This window comes from Mus caroli, unplaced genomic scaffold (genome assembly GCF_978045245.1).
Source record: "Mus caroli unplaced genomic scaffold, Mus_caroli_1 scaffold_16, whole genome shotgun sequence".
In the NCBI taxonomy this organism is placed as follows: domain Eukaryota; kingdom Metazoa; phylum Chordata; class Mammalia; order Rodentia; family Muridae; genus Mus; species Mus caroli.
This window is the reverse complement of record NW_028227271.1, coordinates 56,646,314-56,668,906: the sequence shown is the minus strand read 5'-3', so window position 1 is coordinate 56,668,906 and position 22,593 is coordinate 56,646,314. Positions and strand designations below refer to the sequence as shown.

Sequence of the window (22,593 nt, the reverse complement as noted above, 5' to 3'; positions counted from 1 at the left end):
ATTTTTTGTGATTAAACCTTCTTTGAACTTTTAATAGGAGTATAACTATTTTACCTAATAGACATATCTTTACTTTATCAAAAATGTGAACTATTAAAGGAGGGGTGCAGATTCTGTTGAGTGTTAAAGATGATTCCTTGAGCAGCTTTAACTCTTATAAAGACCACTTCAGATAAATAAGTACATACACATATGTGCATATCATATTATAACTTTATGGACCATCTATTACTTGTTTAAACATGCAGTTGTGTTTAATTTTAGGGTAGATGGCTTAAATAGTGATCTACATACTCAGATCACTCTATACTCCTAGAATTGTCAGGCCTGATCATGTCATCATGAAATTTAACAGATAAAGGTGTTTTAATTATAATAGCCAGAAGCTGGAAAGAACCCATATGTCCCTCAACAGAGGAATGGATACAGAAAATGTGGTACATTTATACAATGGAGTATTACTCAGCTATTAAAAGAATGAATTTATGAAATTCCTAGGCAAATGGATGGACCTGGAGGGCATCATCGTGAGTGAGGTAACCCAATCACAAAAGAATTCACGTTATGTACTCACTGATAAGTGGATATTGGCCCAGAAACTTAGAATACCCAAGATACAATATGCAATTTGCAAAACACATGAAACTCAAGAAGAAGGAAGACCAAAGTCTTTGCCCCTTCTTAGAATTGAGAACAAAACACCCATGGAAGGAGTTACAGAGACAAAGTTTGGAGCTGAGATGAAAGGATGGACCATCTAGAGACTGCCACACCCGGGGATCCATCCCATAATCAGCCTCCAAACGCTGACACCATTGCATACACCAGCAAGATTTTGCTGAAAGGATCCTGATATAGCTGTCTCTTGTGAGACTATGCCGGGGCCTAGCAAACACAGAAGTGGATGCTCACAGTCAGCTATTGGATGGATCACAGGGGCCCCAATGGAGGAGCTAGAGAAAGTACCCAAGGAGCTAAAGGTGTCTGCAACCCTATAGGTGGAACAACAATATGAACTAACCAGTACCCCCGGAACTCATGTCTTTTGCTGCATATGAATCAGAAGATGGCCTAGTCGGCCATCATTGGGAAGAGTGGCTCCTTGGTCTTGCAAACTTTATATACCTTAGTACAGGGGAACACCAGGGCCAGGAAGTAGGAGTGGGTGGGTAGGGGGGTGGGGGGAAGGTCTGGGGGACTTATGGGATAGCTTTTGAAATGTAAATGAAGAAAATACCTAATTAAAAAATAAATAATAAAAAAAGGTGTTTGAATTAAAACCAAACATGTAAAGTTACTTACCGTGGTACCAGAATAAACAAATAATATTTACTGCTTATTCCATTGTAGGTCAATGAAAGGATATTAGAATTTATACTTTCAATTTACTTTTAGTCATTATTATTTGCTTGCTTTTATGAGTATAGTAACTGAAATTTATTTTAAAAATCTTTTGCTTTAAATATCTTGAAGACATTTTCGTCTTATCCTCTGAATAATGAATTAAGAAACAGTGAAGAGAAACAATTATATGTAATTAAAAATAATGGCTAAGGGATGTGAGGTTATTCCAAATATCATTAAAATTATTCTACATTTTTTTATATCCTATGAACTGTGCTAAATGCTCTAATATCTCTTTACAGAGATTCTCATTTCTTGGTTAAAAACCAAGAACACAGTATAATTGTTTACTCAGTTTAAAGAAAATTAACATATTACTTTGTCAAATTCATGGAGTAAATAGCACAGAAAAAGAATCCACATCTAGTTTTCATTCATCTGGGGATATGGAGCAAGACAAAGAGGTCACAACAGACTCAACTGAAATAAAGATTCTAGTGAAAGATTTTCCCAGGATTCCCTTCAGTGCCTACATTCTAGAGACAATAAAATAGAGACCCAGAACCTGTTAGCTGACTTTAAAATTAAGACTTGGCCTTTCCATTTTGGGGAAACAAAAACCCATTTAAACCTAATGAAGTATAAGTTATTAAGAAATAATTTGCACAAAATTACATAGTATTTTGGCTCAGTGGGAAAATTTATGTTTTTAATTCTTCAAATATGAAAAGGGCAAATTAAAGATACTTAAAAAATTGAAGACCCTGTCCCTAGATGCATTGCTGATGTGGCTGCTGTGCCATGTAGCATGTGTGTCAGTAGGTGATAGAGAGGAACGACGCTATGTCTATGCTCAGTGTTCTTACCTGTGAACATCTGAATGATTAATAGCCTAATACTTCCTGAAAAAGCAAGCATGAAATGACTACCAGTCATTTCCTCACAGGCTTAATGGGGCAGACAATGCCTGAGATGGCCCTCCCTCGAGTCATAATGCACACGCAGGGCATAGCACTCCTGACTTTAAACCTGAGACAACTCCAAAGCCTCAGAGACCCTGTGTGCAACTAAAAGGAGCAAGTAAGTGATGGGGAAATGGAAGAGAAAGAATCAGAACTATGTGGTCACAATGAAGAAAGGCAGAACTGGAGACTTGAGGGTAGTTAGAATAGTCTGGTGCAAGTAGCTGATGGTGGTACTTGGGATCATGGTGGGGTCCTAGCCTGTACTGTTACTGGGGCCATGTCTGGGTCCATTGCCCTGCAGCTGACCTATTATACCAAAGGCCAGGCAGACATGGCTGGTCTAGGCTGTCACCCAGGGGCATATTTTTGTGTAAGGGCTGTGCAGAACTGGCCGCACAGATCCCTCTCCTGGGTATCATGGAAGATCTGTCCCTGCGCGGCAGAAGAGTAGGTGAGCTGAAACTGCCGCTAGCCAACAATAGTACTCAGAGAGAGTCTGCACACACTGCCACATTGAGGGAATTATAAGTAAGCCCTAGGTCCAGAGAGTGTGAGCATGGGACAGCTGGCTTTGCCCCTCTTCTCCCAAAGGAGAAGATACCTTCCTACCCCCGTGCCCCTTTCCATCTGTGGCAGTTGGAAGACCTGGTCCTGAGGTCATGAAAGAAGGAGAGCTGTCCCTGCCCCTCACCAGATGCAGTACTCAGGAGAGCTAGCCCTGCACCTCACCTGGGCAGCACAGTAGAGCTGACCCTGGTGGTGGGTACACAGAACAGCCAGCTCTGAGTGCATAACCATGAGAAAGCTGGCCTGACCACTTGTCTGCTGTGTGGTGACATGACTAAGAAAGATTTTCCCCTTTTACCACTCGCCACCTACATCAGACCTACATAGTTGGTCTTGAGTTCATTAGAGTAGGAGAGTTGGCTTTGAAGGACCTATACCTCTTCTGGGCAGGAGAGTAGAGCCAGCTCTGGTTGTGGAGATTGCTGATAACCTGCTCCAAGAGCCTGAGAATGGGAAAGCTCACCAGCTCAGATACCTCAGGGGCTCAAATCTAGGTCTTTGAAGTGGCCCACATTGATGTACTGCGGGAGTATATGAAGGGGCCAGTCCTGTAGATCTGAAACTACAGGATCACCATCACACAGGGCAATAAAAGGATATCTGACAGAAATTCCTTAGTGTTCCAGTACTGATAGAGTGGCAGATGCTATATGCCTTGTACCAGATCAATCATTACAATGAACATTTGCAAGCAAAGAAGTCTAGACAAATCTGTTGCATGGGAGGTTGCAAGGGGAAGGGATGGGTACAAGGAGGGACAGGGGAAGATGAGTGGGACTGGGTTACATGATGTGATATTCATAAAGAACCAATAATACTATGTTTTAAATACTGAAGGGAATTCTCAGAGAATAAAAAACAATGAAAGAATAGTTTTATATTTTTTATTATATTTAACTGTTGATAGAAGGTATATTTCATAACAAATTGAGTGCAAAAATAAATTGTGATCAGCAGCCAGTTTGATTCATAAAATTCTGACCCCAGCTTTATCAGGAAGCACATCCATATTGTATTCCTAAACATCAGAAATATAAACAAAACACTGAAGCAGAAATATATGTGAAGGAGAATTAAGGTATAAAGGTTATATTAAATCAATGATAGAAAGCTGCAAGGTGAATAATCCAATGTTTGCTTTGTAAATAGACTTACTATTATTACCAACGTCATTGTCAAGTAGGAAATCCACAGAAAACTTACTGCAGACTCCAGAAAAAAAAAGTGAAAAAACAACAAAACAAAATATGGTGAATGTTAGATTGTAGCCAATTGGAATACAAACCAATCACCAGATGAAGAGATCAATGGTTTGTGGCTTGCATTTCATTAAACAAGGAAAGCTAGCCACTAACATGCCTGTAGCTGCTTCTCAAGTGTAGTAAGCACTGACTAAAATTGTTCTTTGGAATTCTATTAACAAGAGAACATGTGTATGCTTCCTGGGAAGGAAAGAAGTCTATTTGAAGCAAACAAATGCAACCAAATACTTATTCTGTGTAAAAAAATACTTAAAGAATATCCATAAAATATAGCTCTTAATGTTAATTAACCAGAAAAGGAGGTATCAAGAAGACTAGGCCAATCTGAGATGGATCTCCATGGTGTAGGTTACAAACATCCATAGGAAGGCAAATTTCTGTTCCAAGTTTACAAAATTCTCAGTGGCATGTCAGCATAAAGATAATCAATACTATTTTGTGGATGAGATGATGTGAAAAGGACTAGTGCATTTGACTGATGTCACAGGCAGGTAAAGTTCATAGCAGACCATATGTTGTTCATGTAATTACAAATATCCTTTTCATGACTAGTGATACTCTTCGGGTTTAAAACAGCATTCCTAGATACCATCCCTCATTTAACTATGAACATTATCTTCTAAATGTAATACAAAACCAAGGAAAAGAACCAACAAGGCAAAGGAAACTCAGTAATAATTTATTGTTCAACTATAAATTAAAAATGAATTTCTTAAGAAATTATGCTTATATAAAAATCATGTACAAATCTATGTCAAATATTTATGTGGCACAATATATTTTCTGGTATACAAAATATATTCTCATCCCACAAAGCTTGGCTCTTTGCATTCAAATTAATATCATATTACAGAAGAGAATATCATTTAGGTAAAGATCTACTTTTTTGGAATTCATAGATAACATGAAAATCAAAACCAAATAAAACTGAAAATATGTTTGGCTAGTCCACACAACTTTCTGGCTTATTGTTCCTATACTGGGATGGAGAAGAGGAAGGAATTTCAAGGACTGTAGAAAAAAATTGTCAATCTTATCTCACAAGTGATAAATACAAGGAAACATGATGTTGTGAATTGTGGAGGTATCTGTGGCATTTTTATTTCTGATACTACAGGTGATATGAATGGGGGTTTTGCATTTGGCAGGCAAGCACTTTACAATGGAAACACATCTGTATCTCTGGCAAATTTTAGTTTGGGGGAGAAGTGTGAGTAAGTATGAATTGGTGATTCAGTCTCACAGGTAGCAAAGAGTTGGCCAAGCAGGAACTTTAACATAAAGGTAACAATGGTGGAGCTACAGTCTGAACAGAAACTCAGATCTGAAAGATATGATCCTGTAGAAAAATCACAGGTCAGAATGGTGTAAATCTACCCCCTTACATTTCCTCTTCACCTATACCTTGCTTTGAGGCTTTTTATCTTCCTTTACCCTTTCTGACACATTCTACACTTTGGAAATTTAAGTAAAACTCTGGAAAAGATGAGAACTTTCATGTCTTGAGCATTTGAATTTCTGACATGAAATTATTTCATTCTATACATTCAAGAACTTCTCAAGATATTTTTCCATAGAAGTCCTTGAAAATTTTTTCATCAAGAAATGCATACTACTGAATATACTATAGAATTTTAATAACATGAGAACTTTATAAGGTTTTCAGTTTAGAATATAAATTCTCAATAAATTATACAGGTTCTAAACTCAACCATTTTAAAATAATCTGTGATTTATTTGTTACTTATTGTGTGTTGTGCATGTCCCTATGTGTTGTTGTACATGCTAACTGTATGTGAAGGGGGTCAAAAGAGAACCTGTGGGAATCGAACTTCTTTTCTTTTACAATTTGTGTTTGGAGGATCACAGTTTCTTAGCCTTGGTAGCAGGCTGCTTTAACTACTGAGCTGTCTTGATGGCCTAAATGTCACTTTCTGTTATTTAATTCAGAAATAAATAATGGTATTTTGAAGAGTAACAACATCTTTATAACTTTAAAATCCTATGACTTTTTTTTTTTATAGAAGAGAGAAAACAGCCAATATATTTTACAGTGTTTCATGTATCTATATATAATAGATAGGTCATAGCATGTTAAATGCTGTCAAAATTTAGGGAACATAAGCTAGAAATAATTTAAAATTCTTGAAGCTAAGCTTTTTTCCACACTCTTTGTAGATTTTCTACTGTTCTTACATTTCGGAAAGGCTGTTTTAATGAGTTTCAAAGAATTTTCTCAATATAGGCAACAGTATTCCAGCTATGGCAGTTTAATGCAAATTTCATACAAATACCTCAAGTTTCATTTCAAGATCCCCTTCAGTTTAAGTAACTCTGATCTATAACTTGATAATTAATTGCATTTACTTGCACTTGAGTAGATATATAGGTATGGATAAGGATATAAATACTAACATGAAGGGTTGTAGGCAAAGTGTCAGTATTGACAACCTTGCTGATTATATTTTCTCAGTAAATTGAACAATTGCCAATGTAACTTATCCAACTATCCCACAGGGATTGGCTGATTGGAATCCACGTGGGTCGGTCATCTGAAGGTTTTGTACTCCCTGAGTCAGCTAACAACCCTGAATTTAAGCTAATGACTAGATTTTGGATTTCCGTTTCAAGTCCTGATACCACAAAGGCTTCAGGCAGTAGGTCTTAATGCCTCTGTGATGTTAATTGCCCCTTCCAATGCACCATCTATAGCAACACTGTGAAGCACCAGTGCACAATTCAAGACATATATGAATTACTCTACAATCGACACGCATCCATTTTATTAATCTCTAATTTTCTTGACAAAGCCTCCTTCTGTTTATAGGCTAAATTAATCTCCCCAGTACCTCTCACAAATACCTCTGAAGTATCTGCATTTTTGATGCCACCAAGAAATAAAGAGCATGTCTTTCATGCATTCTGCATCGTGTTTATGTTGACTTGATAGTTTTACTATATAGAGATTTATTTCAAACCCTCCACCTATCTTCCTGATTTATATTTGATCCTTCTGGGAAGGATCCTTTGTCCACTATCTAATAATTACAAATTTCCTGTAGCAAATTTTTCTAATATGTTTATTGCACGTTTACAACTAATTTCCAGGCCCCCTTCTGTGAACCTCCTGGGTTTTCCAGAGCTTTCTCTCAAATGTCAACTTTCACAATTTTCCCCCAATCATCCACATTATTAAATAGGGTGCTCAGTTAGAAAGTTTATTTTCTGTGTTCTTCTAAAGGGCCAGAAACTACTGTTGTTTATAAACCAATTATTTCAGATTCTAAATCAAAAAGGAGAGATGTGCTCAGTCTTTGAATATATAACTGATCCATTTAGTGAAAGACTGTCACTCACAAAAAAAAATGACCCATAGATCTTAGTTGTAACATGATTATAGTATTTATAATCATGTTATAGTTATTAATAGGACATTTCTATACAGTTAGAATTTAAAAAGAGATACAAAGGGTTGGGTAAACAGAAAGGAAGCCATTATGCTCCCAAAAGACTAAACGAAATACAGCGAACAAATTATCTTGAGAGTAAAAATAACTGCAGAGATGATTTGTTCATGATAAGATGAAATTTAAATGTTTGGGTATTAAATTGTTTGCTCTGGTTCACAAAAGTACCACTGATTTTTTTTATTATCAATGAAACACTTTTTTTCCCAACCTTGACTTTGAGTAAAAACATTTTTATTAAAACTTTAATTGGTAATACCTGTAACAATAAAATAAGTACTATACAAAATTAAAACTCAGAACTTATTCATTTTATAAAATTTTTCTTTAGAAAAAAACATGGAAAATGAAACTCTGACATTTAGCTTGATAGTTTACTAGTTTACACAGATTCGGTGAATGTAGAAAATATCCTAGCTACAAATCTCCATTTGAATTTCCTATGTTCAATATAAGCAATGTGCCTGAAATACTGAGTTTATATAAACTATAGGAAAATTCTTTTTTAGATTCCTCTTTAAAATATTCTGTAGTACAATTGATAGCATGTATTTGTCTGCCAAACAGAAAATAAAAATAATCGCCATATTTATGGGATTTGTAGGTACATAAGAAAACCAGATAGAGCTTGCAGTATCTTGCTTGCAATTTCTTACTTTTATGGTGATCCCATAAATTCATGGGGTTCTGTGAGCTGACCTGAGTTTCAAAAGTCTTGGAGATACTTTCCTAACTTTCTTTTCTGGTATCATACTCTCCAGATTTGGAGGTAGATTTACATAGGAAGACCAAGTTTTTTAGCCAGAAGGGTAAAATAACAAGAACCCATGTCATAAGAAAATCAAAATAAAATGAACATCAAAACTTCCTTATGTCATATGTAGTATTCATACTAGAAGAACACAGAACAAAGACATCAGAAAAATTACAATGCAAACACTATATAACTATGAAAATCAGAATGAGAATATAATTTAGGCATGGTGGTACAATATTTTAACTCAACAGAGGCAGGCATATCTGAGTTTGAAGCCAGCCTGGTGTGCAGAGTGAGTTACACGATAGTCAGGGATACACAGAGAAACTCTTTCTCAAAAAAACTAAGAGAATAAATTGGAAGAGTTTAAGCAACTATTCAAGTCCACAGCACCAAGTTTAGACAGATAAAGGACAATATGTGGATTACCATTTCATATTATTTTCCATTATTCCACATGATCTGTGGAGACTGATTAGTAGTTAAGAGTGCAGGCTGCATACCCCTAAGGACTTTTGCAGATGTCAGCATCCAATTTAAAAGCTAGCTGTAGCCATACATTTATAATCCCAGAGCCAGGTTGTCAGGAGTGTAGAGACAAGGAGTAAGGCTTCTTGCCTTTCTCCATAGTGTCCAGATTCGCTAAGAGATCCTATCTCAAGGGAATAAGATGAACAACTATAGAGAGGCCAACTTAACATCCCCCACCTGAATCCTTATTTTTGGGAACAGTTCCACATCCCACCACCACACATGAACACAACACACACACACACATACACACAAACAATCAAAACCAATCAATCCATCAACCACACAACCAAAAAGAAATTTAACCTGCAGAAAAACATACAGGAGAGAATATGCCATTGTGAAATACTGAAAAATCTGAGTAAACAACGATATTTCATGTTACTGTACAATGTTTTCCAATTTTCTCTTGAATTATTAAGCATAAATTGTACCCATAACTGCTTAAAAACTGAAAGAAATGTGAAGTAGCAACATTGACATACATCCCATAATGACTCAGGGCAGGCATTTGTCATTTGAACCTGTATTAGATAAAATGACAGTCACTTTGAAAATTCATCGAGTCATATTCTACAGCATGTTATAGTCATTTCATTGTAAGTTGAAAGGAACTAATTTTGTTTGAAGTGGAATGAGAATACAAAATGTGGTGACAAGGGAAATATTCATATATATGTATATAATATGACATATGAATTTCTTCTACTGTATTCATTTGGTTAAGAAGATGGAAGATGTGTTTGATGTTCGGCTGTGAGCAGGAAGGCTTTCTCCACCTCCTTACATGGACCCTCAGGTATGGGGAACTGACTAGGAAGCCTTCATATTTTCCACTGGATATTGCAGGAAATTTCAATCATGCAGGTTTGTAGTAGGATGACTCAATCATGCATAAAAACTCAAAAGCCAAGATCATTTCTTTTTCTCTCTTGTGCCTTTTTGGAACTGTTTTAGAGGTGGTCTTAACTAAAAATCCTGACTATATAATACAGACTTGTCAAGGAAAGGATCATGACCACCTAAGGCTTTTGTTTACTTTCTTCTCTAATTTTTTTGGGTTGCTTTAGTAATGAGATGCTGTTGTTTGCTAGAAATCTTGATTTTTATTTATTACAGATTTCATCACTCTATGCTAGAAGTTGTAAACCTTTAGAAGCAAGAGATAGTTCTTTAACTGAACCTAGACCATGTGTCAAGCTTAGACATTTCTGTCTTTTATTGGATCATAATTCAAGATTCTGGTTTCAACTCTTTACAGAACAGGCTCTTATCTTGTGACAGTGATACTTTGTTGGCTAGTCTGGCCTGGCCCTGGTGGGGACCGAGTGACATGATTCCTGCCCCTGGGACAGGGCCCAGGGTGAGCCTCTGCGAGTGTTGATGGCTACTGTGTGAATAAGGCTTGTTTGTGTAGTAATGAACGTATTTTCTGGACCCCCTAACAATGGAGGACTCTTTCCTTCTGAGGAATGTCCTCCCTTTAGTGTTAATGACTCCATAATAATTAGAAATAGCGCTGAATCCAGGAGTTGGGGATGTGGCTATCTCAGCAAAATGGTAAACACTGGGACCTTCAGGACAGCCCTTAAGGCTATTTGAAAGAGTTCTAAATAAATGTGTTAAAAATTATATAATTTCTCAGTTATGCAAAAAATAAGGATGAAATATGAATTAAATGAATTAAATGAGGGGTTTCACAAATCTAATGACACAAAAGCAGTTGCACTATGAGCCAACTTGTTAGAAATTACTAAGGAAGGAGATAAAAAGATAAAAATACCATTTTGGCATCTTCATGGTATAACTAAGGACTTTTAAAAAAAATTATCTTGAAGCAGAGAGGATTATAACCTACAAGTAAGCACTTCCATGAGGGAGACTTTAACCTTCATTATACTAGAGTTATTATGGAGTAAGAGTTATAAATATAATCAAAGTAAAAACACAGATGTATGAACAATACCTATTGAAAACTATCCACACAAACATAAAAATAAATAAAAGCAAGTCAAAACAAAAACAAATATAAAGATCTTTGCACAAATACGAAAATAGAAAATTGAAGGAAAACCATCCTTTCCTGCTTACTAGTTTAAGCTACACTACAAAATATTGTACAGCAAAATTGCAAAGGACTTGTTTTCCTTGCTTCCATAATACAAGATTGGAAATAATATTACAATCTATTGAGATACACAACTGGTAAATTTTGTGGCCTTAATCAATAGAGCACATCAGATTAAAAATATTCTTTGTAAACTTAACTAAATCTAGACAATAGACACAACATAGTATGCAATAGTTATAAGTAATAAAATGATGAATAATTATGCCTCATTTTAATATTATAAATATTGCATTGACTAAATATCTCACACTGGCTATGGAAGCTCTGGCCAAAATAGTAATAAATTAAATTAAGTTTTTGGTACTTGTAATAGGCCTGACAAATTGGGACTGCCATAGATTTTTACCCTCAATTAAAATAATTAATACAGTCTAATGTAAAATAATATAGGCCCTTCAGAGACTGAAATTCAATATCCAAGATTTACTCAAAGAAGATGGGATGGTTAACCTCCCGATTTAATCACTTCACAGTGTAATTTGTCTATTTTAAAAGCCAAAGTAAACAAAATCTCAAGGTAAATTGCTAAGCAATTCCATGGCCCTACCAATTTAGAAACCTGTTGGCAATGTTCTTAAAAGTACTAGGTACAACTAATGTTTAGCTGGTAAATATATTACTGTGGTTGATTTGATTCCTGTGTTCTTCTTATTGCCTATGCCAATAGCCACCCTCTCAGCCTCCACATTTAATGATACCACAATACATTCATTACAGGACCAGCTTAACCCAGCTTCTTTAAAGCTCTTTAACGACTATATGACTGCAATGGCTTCTGCAGTACAGACACAAATATAACCATCTTCAATCTCTTTTGACCCACAGGTCAAGAAATCTCACTTTATAATATTATTATAAAACTACCCCCATTCTCAAAATCATTTTAGACATCCAGATTGTCACAAAAGAGCTCATCATAAAAGTTGTTCTACTGTTCAACACATAGGAACCCATTGCCTGAAATTCTAAGAATTATATTTTCATTCCAAGACTATATCATAACTCATATACTGTCAAAACCATATGCTGACTCTGAAATGAAAACTATTCTTACACGTAAGCCAGAACTGTACCCTCTGTCACATCTCATTAATATGTCATATAGCCTTTCATATCCTTGGGTCTCTGCAAGTTGTCATAGCTTTGTGGGAGGCCACCCTACTTGAGAACCTATTAGTTATCTGAAGAATTCCTTGGGATAAACTGAATGATTAGCAAAATGGTATCTGTATACTTTAGAGATTATGTGACCATTACTATCACATATGGCTCTTATATCTAGATGGCTGCTACTTTACTACATTATTTATGGCACCTCTGGTAAAAGATCCAAGAATCACTGAGTGATTCTGAGTGAGTGATGCTGAGTCACTGTCAGTTTTTATACATGATGCTCTGGTAAATACTTAGTCTTGCCTTTGTGCTCTTATGTATCCTGTGTCCATTGCCAAAGATCTAGTCACATAATGGTGTCAAAGTCAGCTCCTTTCCCCTGTTCTAGTTTGATCAGGTAGACATGTCTAGGAATGACTTTATAGATACCCAATACCTTGATCAATCCAAGCCATGCATATCTTGTCAAGACACCAACTGACTCAATGTAGTGAATATATATATATATATATATATATATATATATATATATATATATACCCAACACATTCTACCCATCATAAGACATGATGCTTATTTTTTTAAGGGCATTAAACTTTCAACATCCTTATTAATCTGAGGTTCTAGGCCTCACAAAGCATCAGTGTGCTACTTGTTCAGTGATAACAAAATAAAACAAACCACAATTCATTCATGAGTTGAACAAGGATGACTTGTAATAGTGAGAAGTCTCCTGATGTTTGGTCTCAGACACTGAAGACTGCCCTTTCTCACATTACTTGTCTTACATCTGGGTAGGCTGATGAGAGAAGAGAGACTCTGAGTGCACTCTTGAAGACTTTGTAGTAGGCTACTAAACTAAGGTCATGGCAACCCATGAAAATATTCTTAAGAACACTTTAAATGCTAAAACTATCACATACAACTGGTATCTGGACCACCTAGTTTTTCCTATTCAATGCAAACTGAGCTAAATGGTACTTGCCTGACCATTTAGGTATTATTTCCCTGACTCTGTAACACCAGCTACTTTCTATATAGTCACATTTTCATCTTTTGCTCTTAAAACTCTGAAACAACTGGAGGTCAGGTCTGGTACCTGCTAATTTGCTGCAGATAGTCTCACTGGAGTTTCATAGAGACTCCATTTGACTTATGCAGGCCTCTTAGGAATTTTTTCTCTTGAGGTATCACACAACAAGTTACTGAATAACTCTATTAAACATCTGAATAAGATTTACAGTTAATTTCTTTTTAACTATTTAGGCATTCCAGTATCTTTCAGTAATTAACAACATTTTTATGGTATATACTGTGTTGTAACAAGTTAAGTTGCTTTTTTTAAATTAAAAATGTATGCCAAATGTTTCTTCAGCTATCTCTAATGAAGTTTTAATGTATTTCAACTGGAATTTTAATCTAAACATGATTTTAAATGAGAAACTGATAAAAATGGTGTATAGTTATGTTAAAAGGCAAAATATCAGTTGTTCAAAATAGCTTTCTTTAAAGTTTTCATACATTTAGGTATTATGTTTTTATAATGTGTGTGTCTGTATACCTATATGTCTGACTGTCTTATCTTTCTGTGTGTGTGTCTGTGTGACTGTCTGTCTGTCTGTCTGTCTATCTCTGTCTTTGTGTGTATGTGTGTGTGTCTGTGTGACTGTCTGTCTGTCTGTCTGTCTGTCTGTCTCTGTCTTTGTGTGGATGTGTGTGTCTGTTGGTGGTTGTAGTGGGAAGGCATGCACTTGTCATGGTACATGTGAATGTCAAAAGACAGCTTGTGTGAGTTGGCTGTCTCTTTCCAGCATGTGGGTTTCAGGGATAGGATTCAGGTTGACAGGTTTAACTACAAGTGCCTTTATCTGCTGAGTCATCTGGTCAGGTCACTTTCTTTCCTTATTGCCAAACAGCAAGAATGCCAAAAACCCAAAACAAAACATACCCTTTTTTTTTTTTTTTTTTTTTTTTTTTGAGACAGGGTTTCTCTGTGTAGCCCTGGCTGTCCTGAAACTCACTCTGTCGACCAGGCTGGCCTTGAACTCAGAAATCTGCCTGCCTCTGCCTGCCTCTGCCTCCCAAGTGCTGGGATTAAAGGTGTGTGCCACCACTCCCGGCTTAAAACATACCCATTCTTTTTTGTTGAAATTCTATGCTGTTTCATTTTGCTCAAACTCTAAAAAGTAATGTTAAATAATAAAGGCAAATTTTGAGTAAGCATGCACTTCATGAACATTATTTATTATTGTTAGAAGAAGTTAACATTTTGAAAAATAATGATCATTGATTTTGATGTAATAGTGGTGTTAAAATGAAGTCTCATATACTTTAAGTAAAAGATATAAAAAGCTTTATTGATCTTCTTAAGGGTTTATCAATGGTGAAACCTTCACAACTGAAAAAAGCCAATAAAATGATTTACTAATATAAGAAGCATGCAGAAAGAACCATAAAGCAATTTGTCAGTAAAATATTGGAGAAATTACTGATATAAATTGCTGAATTAAGTAGAATGACAGGTAACTATAATATAAATTATCTAAACTCTGCTGAGTAAAACAGGGGATTTTAAACTGCAAGCAGATTTATCACAAGGCAAATGGCCCAATAAATGTGTGAAATTTAGAGGAATGTATTCACAACTCAAACCATCGCATTTAAGCATAATACATAAGAAAAGCTTCACAGTTCTAAAGCCTGTCCACACACCCACAAATGTCTAAACACCCACAAAAGCAAATGCCGGTGCACACTCATGGTATGTGTACGGTCATGGTGGTATGTGCACAGTCATAGTGGCATGTGCACAGTAATGGTGGCATGTGCACACTCGTGGTGGCATGTGCACATTCATGGTGGTATGTGCACACTTGTGGTAGCATTTGCACACTCATGGTGGCACATGGTGGTATGTGCACAGTCACGGTGGTATGTGCGCACTGATGGTGACATGCATGCACCTTAGTTCTTGTCAAGAGGCATTAACTTTCCTTTCAAACTCTTGACAACGCTATATTTTCAATGATCAGCTGTCACAGCCCAAGAGTTTATGCAAAGTGAAAGATGTGATACCGCAGCTTTCAATAACTACGACTAATCGATATCATCAGAATTAATGAGGCACTTTATCTAATTACAGTATTTCTAATACACTATTATGATAAATTATGAAATAAAAGTTAAAACCTTAAGAGTGGACCAGCAAGAGGGGTTGCCAGATAAAAGTATTTGTCACCTACTCTGTGACCTGAGTTTGAGCCTTAGAAACAACCCGATGGAAGTAAAAATCCAACTGTTGCAAGTTGCTCTTTGTCCAAAACACATATGCTGTGGCACATACATTTACAAATATATACACACACTATAAGTAAATAAATAAATGTAATGATACTGTAAGAATTTTAATTATATGATGCTATGCCATAAGAAAAACAAGTTTCTTCAATATAGGAGTTTCCTTGAAACAATTTTCTATTATAACTCAAAGAAGGAAATTGAATATAGTGAAAGCTATGTCAACAAAAACCACACACACACACACACAAACCCCAAAAACAGAAAAGCAAAAGCAAAGCAAAACTTCTTTTGACTGGAGGTAGTATCATGTCCTCATTATTGAAAGGAAGGGACCATGAAGACAGCTGACACCCTTCTGGGCTGCATCGTGAAACCCTGACTCCATTGACAGGAAACACAAAATGATCTCACAACATCAAAAGGAACCTGGGCAGTGCATAGAAGATTTTTTAACAACCAGACTGACGAAATCTTCAGAAACTTGACACATGTGTAATGAAGACACTGAGCCAGTGATCAAATCAGAGACAAGTACAGCTTGACTGGACAAGAGAAGAGGTTATACCCATTTATCCCTTCCATGAATATAGTCCCTCAAAATATAATCTAGAGATGACACATTCTACGAAATAGGTTGAATGACAATCTTTTAGAAGATGGAAGAAATCTAGAAATCTGACTAGAAAATTAAGTCACTATACACACATCATACTCAAAATGTTTTACAAGTCAGGCTTCTCCATAAAATTTCAATCTAAATTTGTAGTCTCTATAGTGAATACTTTACATGTCACTTACATGGTGATTAATATTCAATTTTCTGTTTAAAATTATGTGAGTATAGTTTGTGCTCTATTGTTTTAATTAAATATTGTATTAGCTGAAATACCCCACAAAAAGGATGGAAAACCTGTCGAGACCTTATCCAGAGGTTAGGCATGGCCCTGGGTTGAGGTATGGGGCTACCCCCCCATCTCCAAAATTTTAACCCAGAATTTCTTGTGTCTAAAGGAAATACAGGGACAAAGCGTGGAGCAGAGACTGAAGGAAAGGCTATCCAAAGACTGCTCCACCTGGAGATCCATCCCATATACAGCCACCAAAGCTGGATTCTATTGTGGATGCCAAGAAATGCTTGCTGACATGAGCCTGATATAGCTGTCTCCTGAGAGGCCCTGCCAGAGCCTGGCATATACAAAGTTGGATGCTCGCGTCCAACCATTGGATTGAGTACAGGGACCCTAATGGAGCAGTTAGGGGAATGACTGAAAGTGCTGAAGGAGCCTTATCTGGCATCAATGGGAGAGAAGTCCCTTGGTCCTGTGAAGGCTTGATGCCCCAGTGTAGAGGAATGTTAGGGCAGTGAGGCAGGACTGAGTAGGTAGGTGGAGGAACACCCTCATAGAAGCAGGGTAAAGGGGGATAAGATAGGGAGTTTGCAGAGGGGAAACCGGGAAAGGGGACAGCATTTGAAATGTAAATAAGTAAAATAATAAAATAAATATTGTCCCCCAAACTTATATCAATACAAAAGCTTAAGAATATCATCACACATGAAAGTGACTTTAGCAGATTTAAGTGGTTAAGAAGCAACACGGTGATATCATGCTCATTTAAGTGGGCCCTAAATAATTGTTATCATTATGATCCAGCAAAGTAATTATCAGCCTCAGAGACAAACAGGACTCCAACAAAGCGGTGTTGAGAAGAGTGCAACAGTCACTCAGCTAACAGCCCAAGAACCAAGTGTTTCCTGGAGTTACCACAAGCTTGGAAGATGCAGGGAAAGGTTCATTCCGAAAGCCTGCTGGTTGGATATAACATTACAACTTACTTCCAGGTATCTGGCTTCTGAAACTAAGAATTAATTTTTTTAAGCTTCTAAATGAGTAGCACGTAATTAAAACATCCTTTGGGCGTGCATACACTGGGCATCACCGAGAATCTCATAGTTGGGATTTGATGGGCACTGAAGAGAAATCAAGGCTGGAAAACTGAGACATATTATGGCTCTAAAGCACTATGTGAACCTATGGTGTTGTGTAGCTGCTTATGTTATTATTAAATATTCCTGTTCATGAAAGCAGATGCTCAAGTTTTCTTAAATTCTATATTCTCCATGCCTGAAGGACTTCTTTACCAGCTTCTCAGTCTCATATCTTCAACTTTGCCCTCTAAGATGTGTTTTTCCCATTGAGCTTTAAAATAAAATTGTCAGTGTCTTTTCTCTCAAGAGAAAAATTTGAAAACAAAACAAAAACCCTTTGATATTTGCCTGAAGTTGTCACTTACCCTATTTCTGCTTTATTTTTCAGCAAACTTTTGGAGTAGATATTCACATTTCCTAATCGGTTTTACTAAGTCCACATTACGGATCGTTATTACTTACTTAGGTCATGGTATTCTGTTAAATATTTATATTAATAACGCATTTTCTTATACCATGTTAAGAGTTTTCACCATCTACAATATTTCACCTATACAGAAGTCAAAATAAGTCCAGGTTCCATATTTTTTTACACACTAATGTGTGAATAATTGAGAATTCAAGCTACTAGGAAAAAAACTCTCCATGATTGAAAATTGAAAGTAGGGAAATTAAAATATATTTTTTAATAATTGTTTTAATATTGGAGTCAAATCAAATAGCCTATTACTATGAGTAATAGCAAAATACCAATAAACTTTACCCAACGAACAAGTTATTATTCTTAATAGCAATAGACGTGGAAACCTAGAGTATAAATATTAGGAAATTGCCTTAAGATGTGAGGTTCAATTTAACAATAGGACGCTTGGAAACATTAGAAGCTGTCTACCATCTGACTCAGAGTACAAGGAGAGTTGGTATTCACAAGCAATCTACTCTCAATAAGCAGAATCAAGTTATGCACAAGTATTTTCTTTGTGAATTCAAATAAAGACCAGGCAAAAACAGAAATGTGCATGATCAGATAACACACAACGTGTGAAAAGCACACCAGCCCCTCTGGAGTGGTGTGAAACAACTGTCTTCTTTTCTTACACTGAAGAAACAATAGTTGTTTTAGGCTTATTGGGAGGTAATATAGCATATTATGGGTGATCTTTTATGAATAGCATAGGATATTTTCACGTTCAATGTTTTAGTATATGATTTTTCTCCAAGAGTAACTATTTCAGAGCCTCGGCTCCTATTCAAAAGGTAATTGGAACAAATGAGCAGAGTGTTTTTGACAGATAATGTGCTAAATGATTTACAGGTCAAGTTCTAAGAGCATTCCCATCTAAAAGATATAAAAGAAGGAATGATCATAATTTGAAACAAATGACAGGAACAGAGAAAAATGTGAGAAGTGATATGTGATAAAACGATAGCAAAATGCAATAAGAAATAGCTCAATGTGGCAATAGCAGGGAATTATGGCAAAGTGAGAAAGAGAGCAGACAGAGGCAAAATAGGAATTTGATTTGTAGGGAGCCACTGACCATTGCTTAATCATATCATACCAAAGAGCTAGAGGTATAGATAGGAAGAATGAAAAGACCCGTCTCTGTTTAATCCCACAGCCCTCCCCTCAGTAAGCTGTGTGACACAATTAGGAGAACTGGATGTGTACATATTTGAGAATTCGATGTTTATTTATACAACTTAACATTGAATTTCATAAATAAATAATGCAAATAATTATTTCATTTTCAAGCCATCTGAATTTTAAGACCTAGTTCAACTGCAAATCTAGGTTATTTGATTTGTCCACCTTTTTCTTCTTTTGAGGGAGAGGTGTAGGGTTAGAGAATGTTTCATATAAATGCAATGTATACAAAGGAGTCCCCATGTGTTTGACTGTATGCCAAGCATTATCTCATATGGTGAAGTTTAATTGTAATGTGATCCCATGATTTAAGCACTTATCATCACTGTTCTGAAGATGAGAATGTCAAGGTGGGCTAAAATGGTAATTTGTCTGAATACAACAACAATGACTACAAGTTGTTAAGCTAAAACCTGAAGCCAGAAATTAGGCTCTAGGCTGGCACTCTTCTACCCAGGGTATCTGAGCATGGTGTATAAGAAACAATCTTTTGATGCACACATCTCTCTTCCTTTGCACAGCTCTTTCTTGTGGACAGAATTTTCATTCACAAATAAAGAATTCATGAAAATTCCAAAGAGAATCAAGGGGCTTTAATAAAGATATGAGTTCTTATTAAAGTTTATAAATAGAATGAATATGGAACATTTGTAAAACAAAATTATGTTTTTATATTAATAAACTAAAGCATACTTCATTTTATTCATTTTTAACTCAAGATTTATTTTAGAAATAACTCATACTTATCTCCATATGGCATTATATTTAAGCTAAAATGATTAAATTCAATTAATATTAATCTGCCAAAATAAAATTTACATTAATTAGGAATTTGTTAAATAATTTTTATTTCAATCAATAATCTTTTCACTCTTGTGAAACATATACAAACTACTGTCAAATATCACTACGGTAACTGGTATGTATACATGTCAAACAATAAAATGCCCAATTTTTCTCTTTCTTATTCTTCTGGCCACATGGCTTCCTCCAATGAGAGAAGAACAGAGAAAATTAATAGCTTTCAAGGGGAACTCAGAAAACCATGCATTTTATGTACAATCATTCATTGTAGTCTGTCAGCAAGTATGCTACTGTTTTTTTTTTTTTTCATTTGCAATCCATAGAATTCTAGAAGGCAGAGGATGCTCTTGGGCAGAGAGGCAATGCCCAGGAAGTCCCTAACCCACACACAAGAGGATGATATTCTTTCTGAAAGGTCACTCTCCTCAATACTAAAAATAAAACTCAGACATGTTTAAATTGATCAGTATATAGGGATGAGGAAATACTTCACACAGTACTGAAGTTGACATCTTGCTATTGCTAGCAACATAGTCAGCATTAGCCCAATGATAAAGTGGAAGGTAAATACTTCCTGTCTGATGACCATGTTCTCAATTAAGATGAGAGTCTTAGACGAGATTTAGAGGTAGGAAAGGAGAATGTATAGGTATTATCTGGTTTCAAGAAATTGGACTGGAAACATCAGCTTATTTTATGTGTCGGTAGCAGCGATAAGTTGTTATCTAATGGTGTCTACTGATAAAAACCCATGTCCTTCTGATAGAGTAGTAGTCATCTAGACCCAGATATTCAAGATGGCTACAACAAATCCTTTGTCATACAGCATGATGCTGTCAATTAAAAATTTGGAAGTTCATGAACTTTCAGCCACTCTCACGACTCTTTACTGCTCATTAAATTTCCCTTGTCTACCTATGCATGGACAGAGATTAATATGGGACAAATCCAGCTGGACCTCAGGGCGAGCAACTTTTTAAGCCATCCAAGTGACTTATAAGACCCACAGTCAATCAGGCGGATGTTGAGACAGCATAAGACACGGTATATTCTCAGTGCTAATAGATAATATATAAAAGATTTTCAGGTTAACAAGAGGATCTGAAGTGTTCTTTGTTGTCAATTTATAGTCATTGTTCTAGAAATTAGCTTTATTAAAGCAAAACATATCCACTCTGAAAATGTGTTAATAAGTTATAAACCTGATATATGTTTTATAAATAATTCTGTTACTGTTGCAATAGTTAAATTTTTGAATTTATGTATATATTGTTTAGCAGATTTTACTTTCTGCTCCAGTAATTTCTCAACTTATGTCATCCCAATAAGAAGGCACTTGCAAGGTTACTGGATGTTTTTATTTTTAAAAATTAAAAAAACAATCCTGTTTTCATTTTTGTATTGTTGTTCACCTGTATACTTGACTGTTGTTTCAGATTAAATAAAATAATGTCAGTTTTATCACAAAGATACCAACTAAAATTTCAGAGTAAAGCAGTTTGTGAGCAGTAGATATTTTCATGAAAATTGTTCAAATAACATGTAATGAAAGTCAGACATGTCTAGAAATAAAGAGGGCACGCTGAGATGAATCTTACTTACCAAACTCCTTGGGAACTGCTATAGAATAAACACAATTGTGGTCCACACTGTAATTTTTGGGGTAGTTTGGTGATAGCACTGTGCCTTCTGAACCTGTTGAACGACTTCCACAGGGTGCTGTTGAGTAAAAATTATAAAATAAAATATTTACAAAAACCATTCAAAAATTCAAAATACAAATATCTTCTCGATCTACACAAAATAAATTATTAAATTTTAAACTTATCATTTATTTTCCATGCTTATACAAGTTTCTTTGGTGTTAAGTATTTGAAAAACATAAAGTGTGTATAAAATTTTATAAGCTTTTGAATTTATTGTCATCTGAAACAAAGCAATATAACTATCTTATAACAGTTATTTCTAAAAGTAATAATGATGACCTCTCACTTACAAACTTGGAAACTTAATAATATCATTGTAAAGATGAGAAATATATATACACATAGGAGAGCTGTCAGGTATTATAATATTACTTAGATTCTACTCTAATTATGCTGCTGTCAAGTTAATTATTTCTATATGTGGACATGGATGATTTTACAAATACATTTTCTCACTGTAAGCCACTGGTTCTGAAGCTCTGGGTTGTACATCATATCTGATCTTTACATTGCAATTTATACAGTAGCAAAATTACTGTTATGAAGTAGCAATGAAAGAATTTTATGATTGGGGATCACTGGAACATGAGGAACTATAGAAAAGGGTCACAGAATTAGGAAGGTTGAGAACCTTCCTTGTCTTTTCTCTCCAGTCTTTATCTGCCTTGAAGTCAAACCAGTTCACAGAGCATTAACACTGCTTCATTTGTTGCCTTAGACATACCCCTCCCAATGAAGCTGAAAGTGTCTGATAAATTAATAGAAAGTGTTCTTATCATTTCGAAGACATAAGACAACACTAAGATTCATTGAGAGAATATAACTTGTGGTCTCCTGCACAGAGAAACTTAAGATGCTGTTAAAAATTCATATATCCATGATATACTTTAAGCAGAGAAACAACTTAGAAAATAATAAACAAGGAGGAACAAAAGCGACTAAAATGAGGACTTTGGTTGCACCAAAAGCTCTTGAAAAAAGAAGCTATACAGTATGTTGGAAGCTGAGTGAAAAGGAAGGTTCACAAACAAACAAACAAACAAACAAAATGACTTCGAACTGCTAGATGTT

General features: G+C 35.6%; 1 protein-coding gene and 1 non-coding gene across 4 annotated transcripts in view; one reads left to right on the top strand and one right to left on the bottom strand.

Annotated features, from left to right (window-relative positions):
• Csmd3 (CUB and Sushi multiple domains 3) overlaps nt 1-22,593 on the bottom strand; it is a 1,262,970-nt gene that overhangs the window by 241,327 nt on the left and 999,050 nt on the right. For all 3 annotated transcript variants that reach the window (XM_029469819.2, XM_021183659.3, XM_029469820.2), the window contains one exon: nt 21,419-21,535. In XM_029469819.2, the coding sequence (XP_029325679.1) occupies nt 21,419-21,535 (117 nt within the window). The remainder of the gene's footprint in view (nt 1-21,418; nt 21,536-22,593) is intronic.
• Nucleotides 2,108-2,244, top strand: LOC115029472 (small nucleolar RNA SNORA17). Its single transcript, XR_003835047.1, has one exon. It is a non-coding gene; the product is annotated as a small nucleolar RNA SNORA17 (small nucleolar RNA).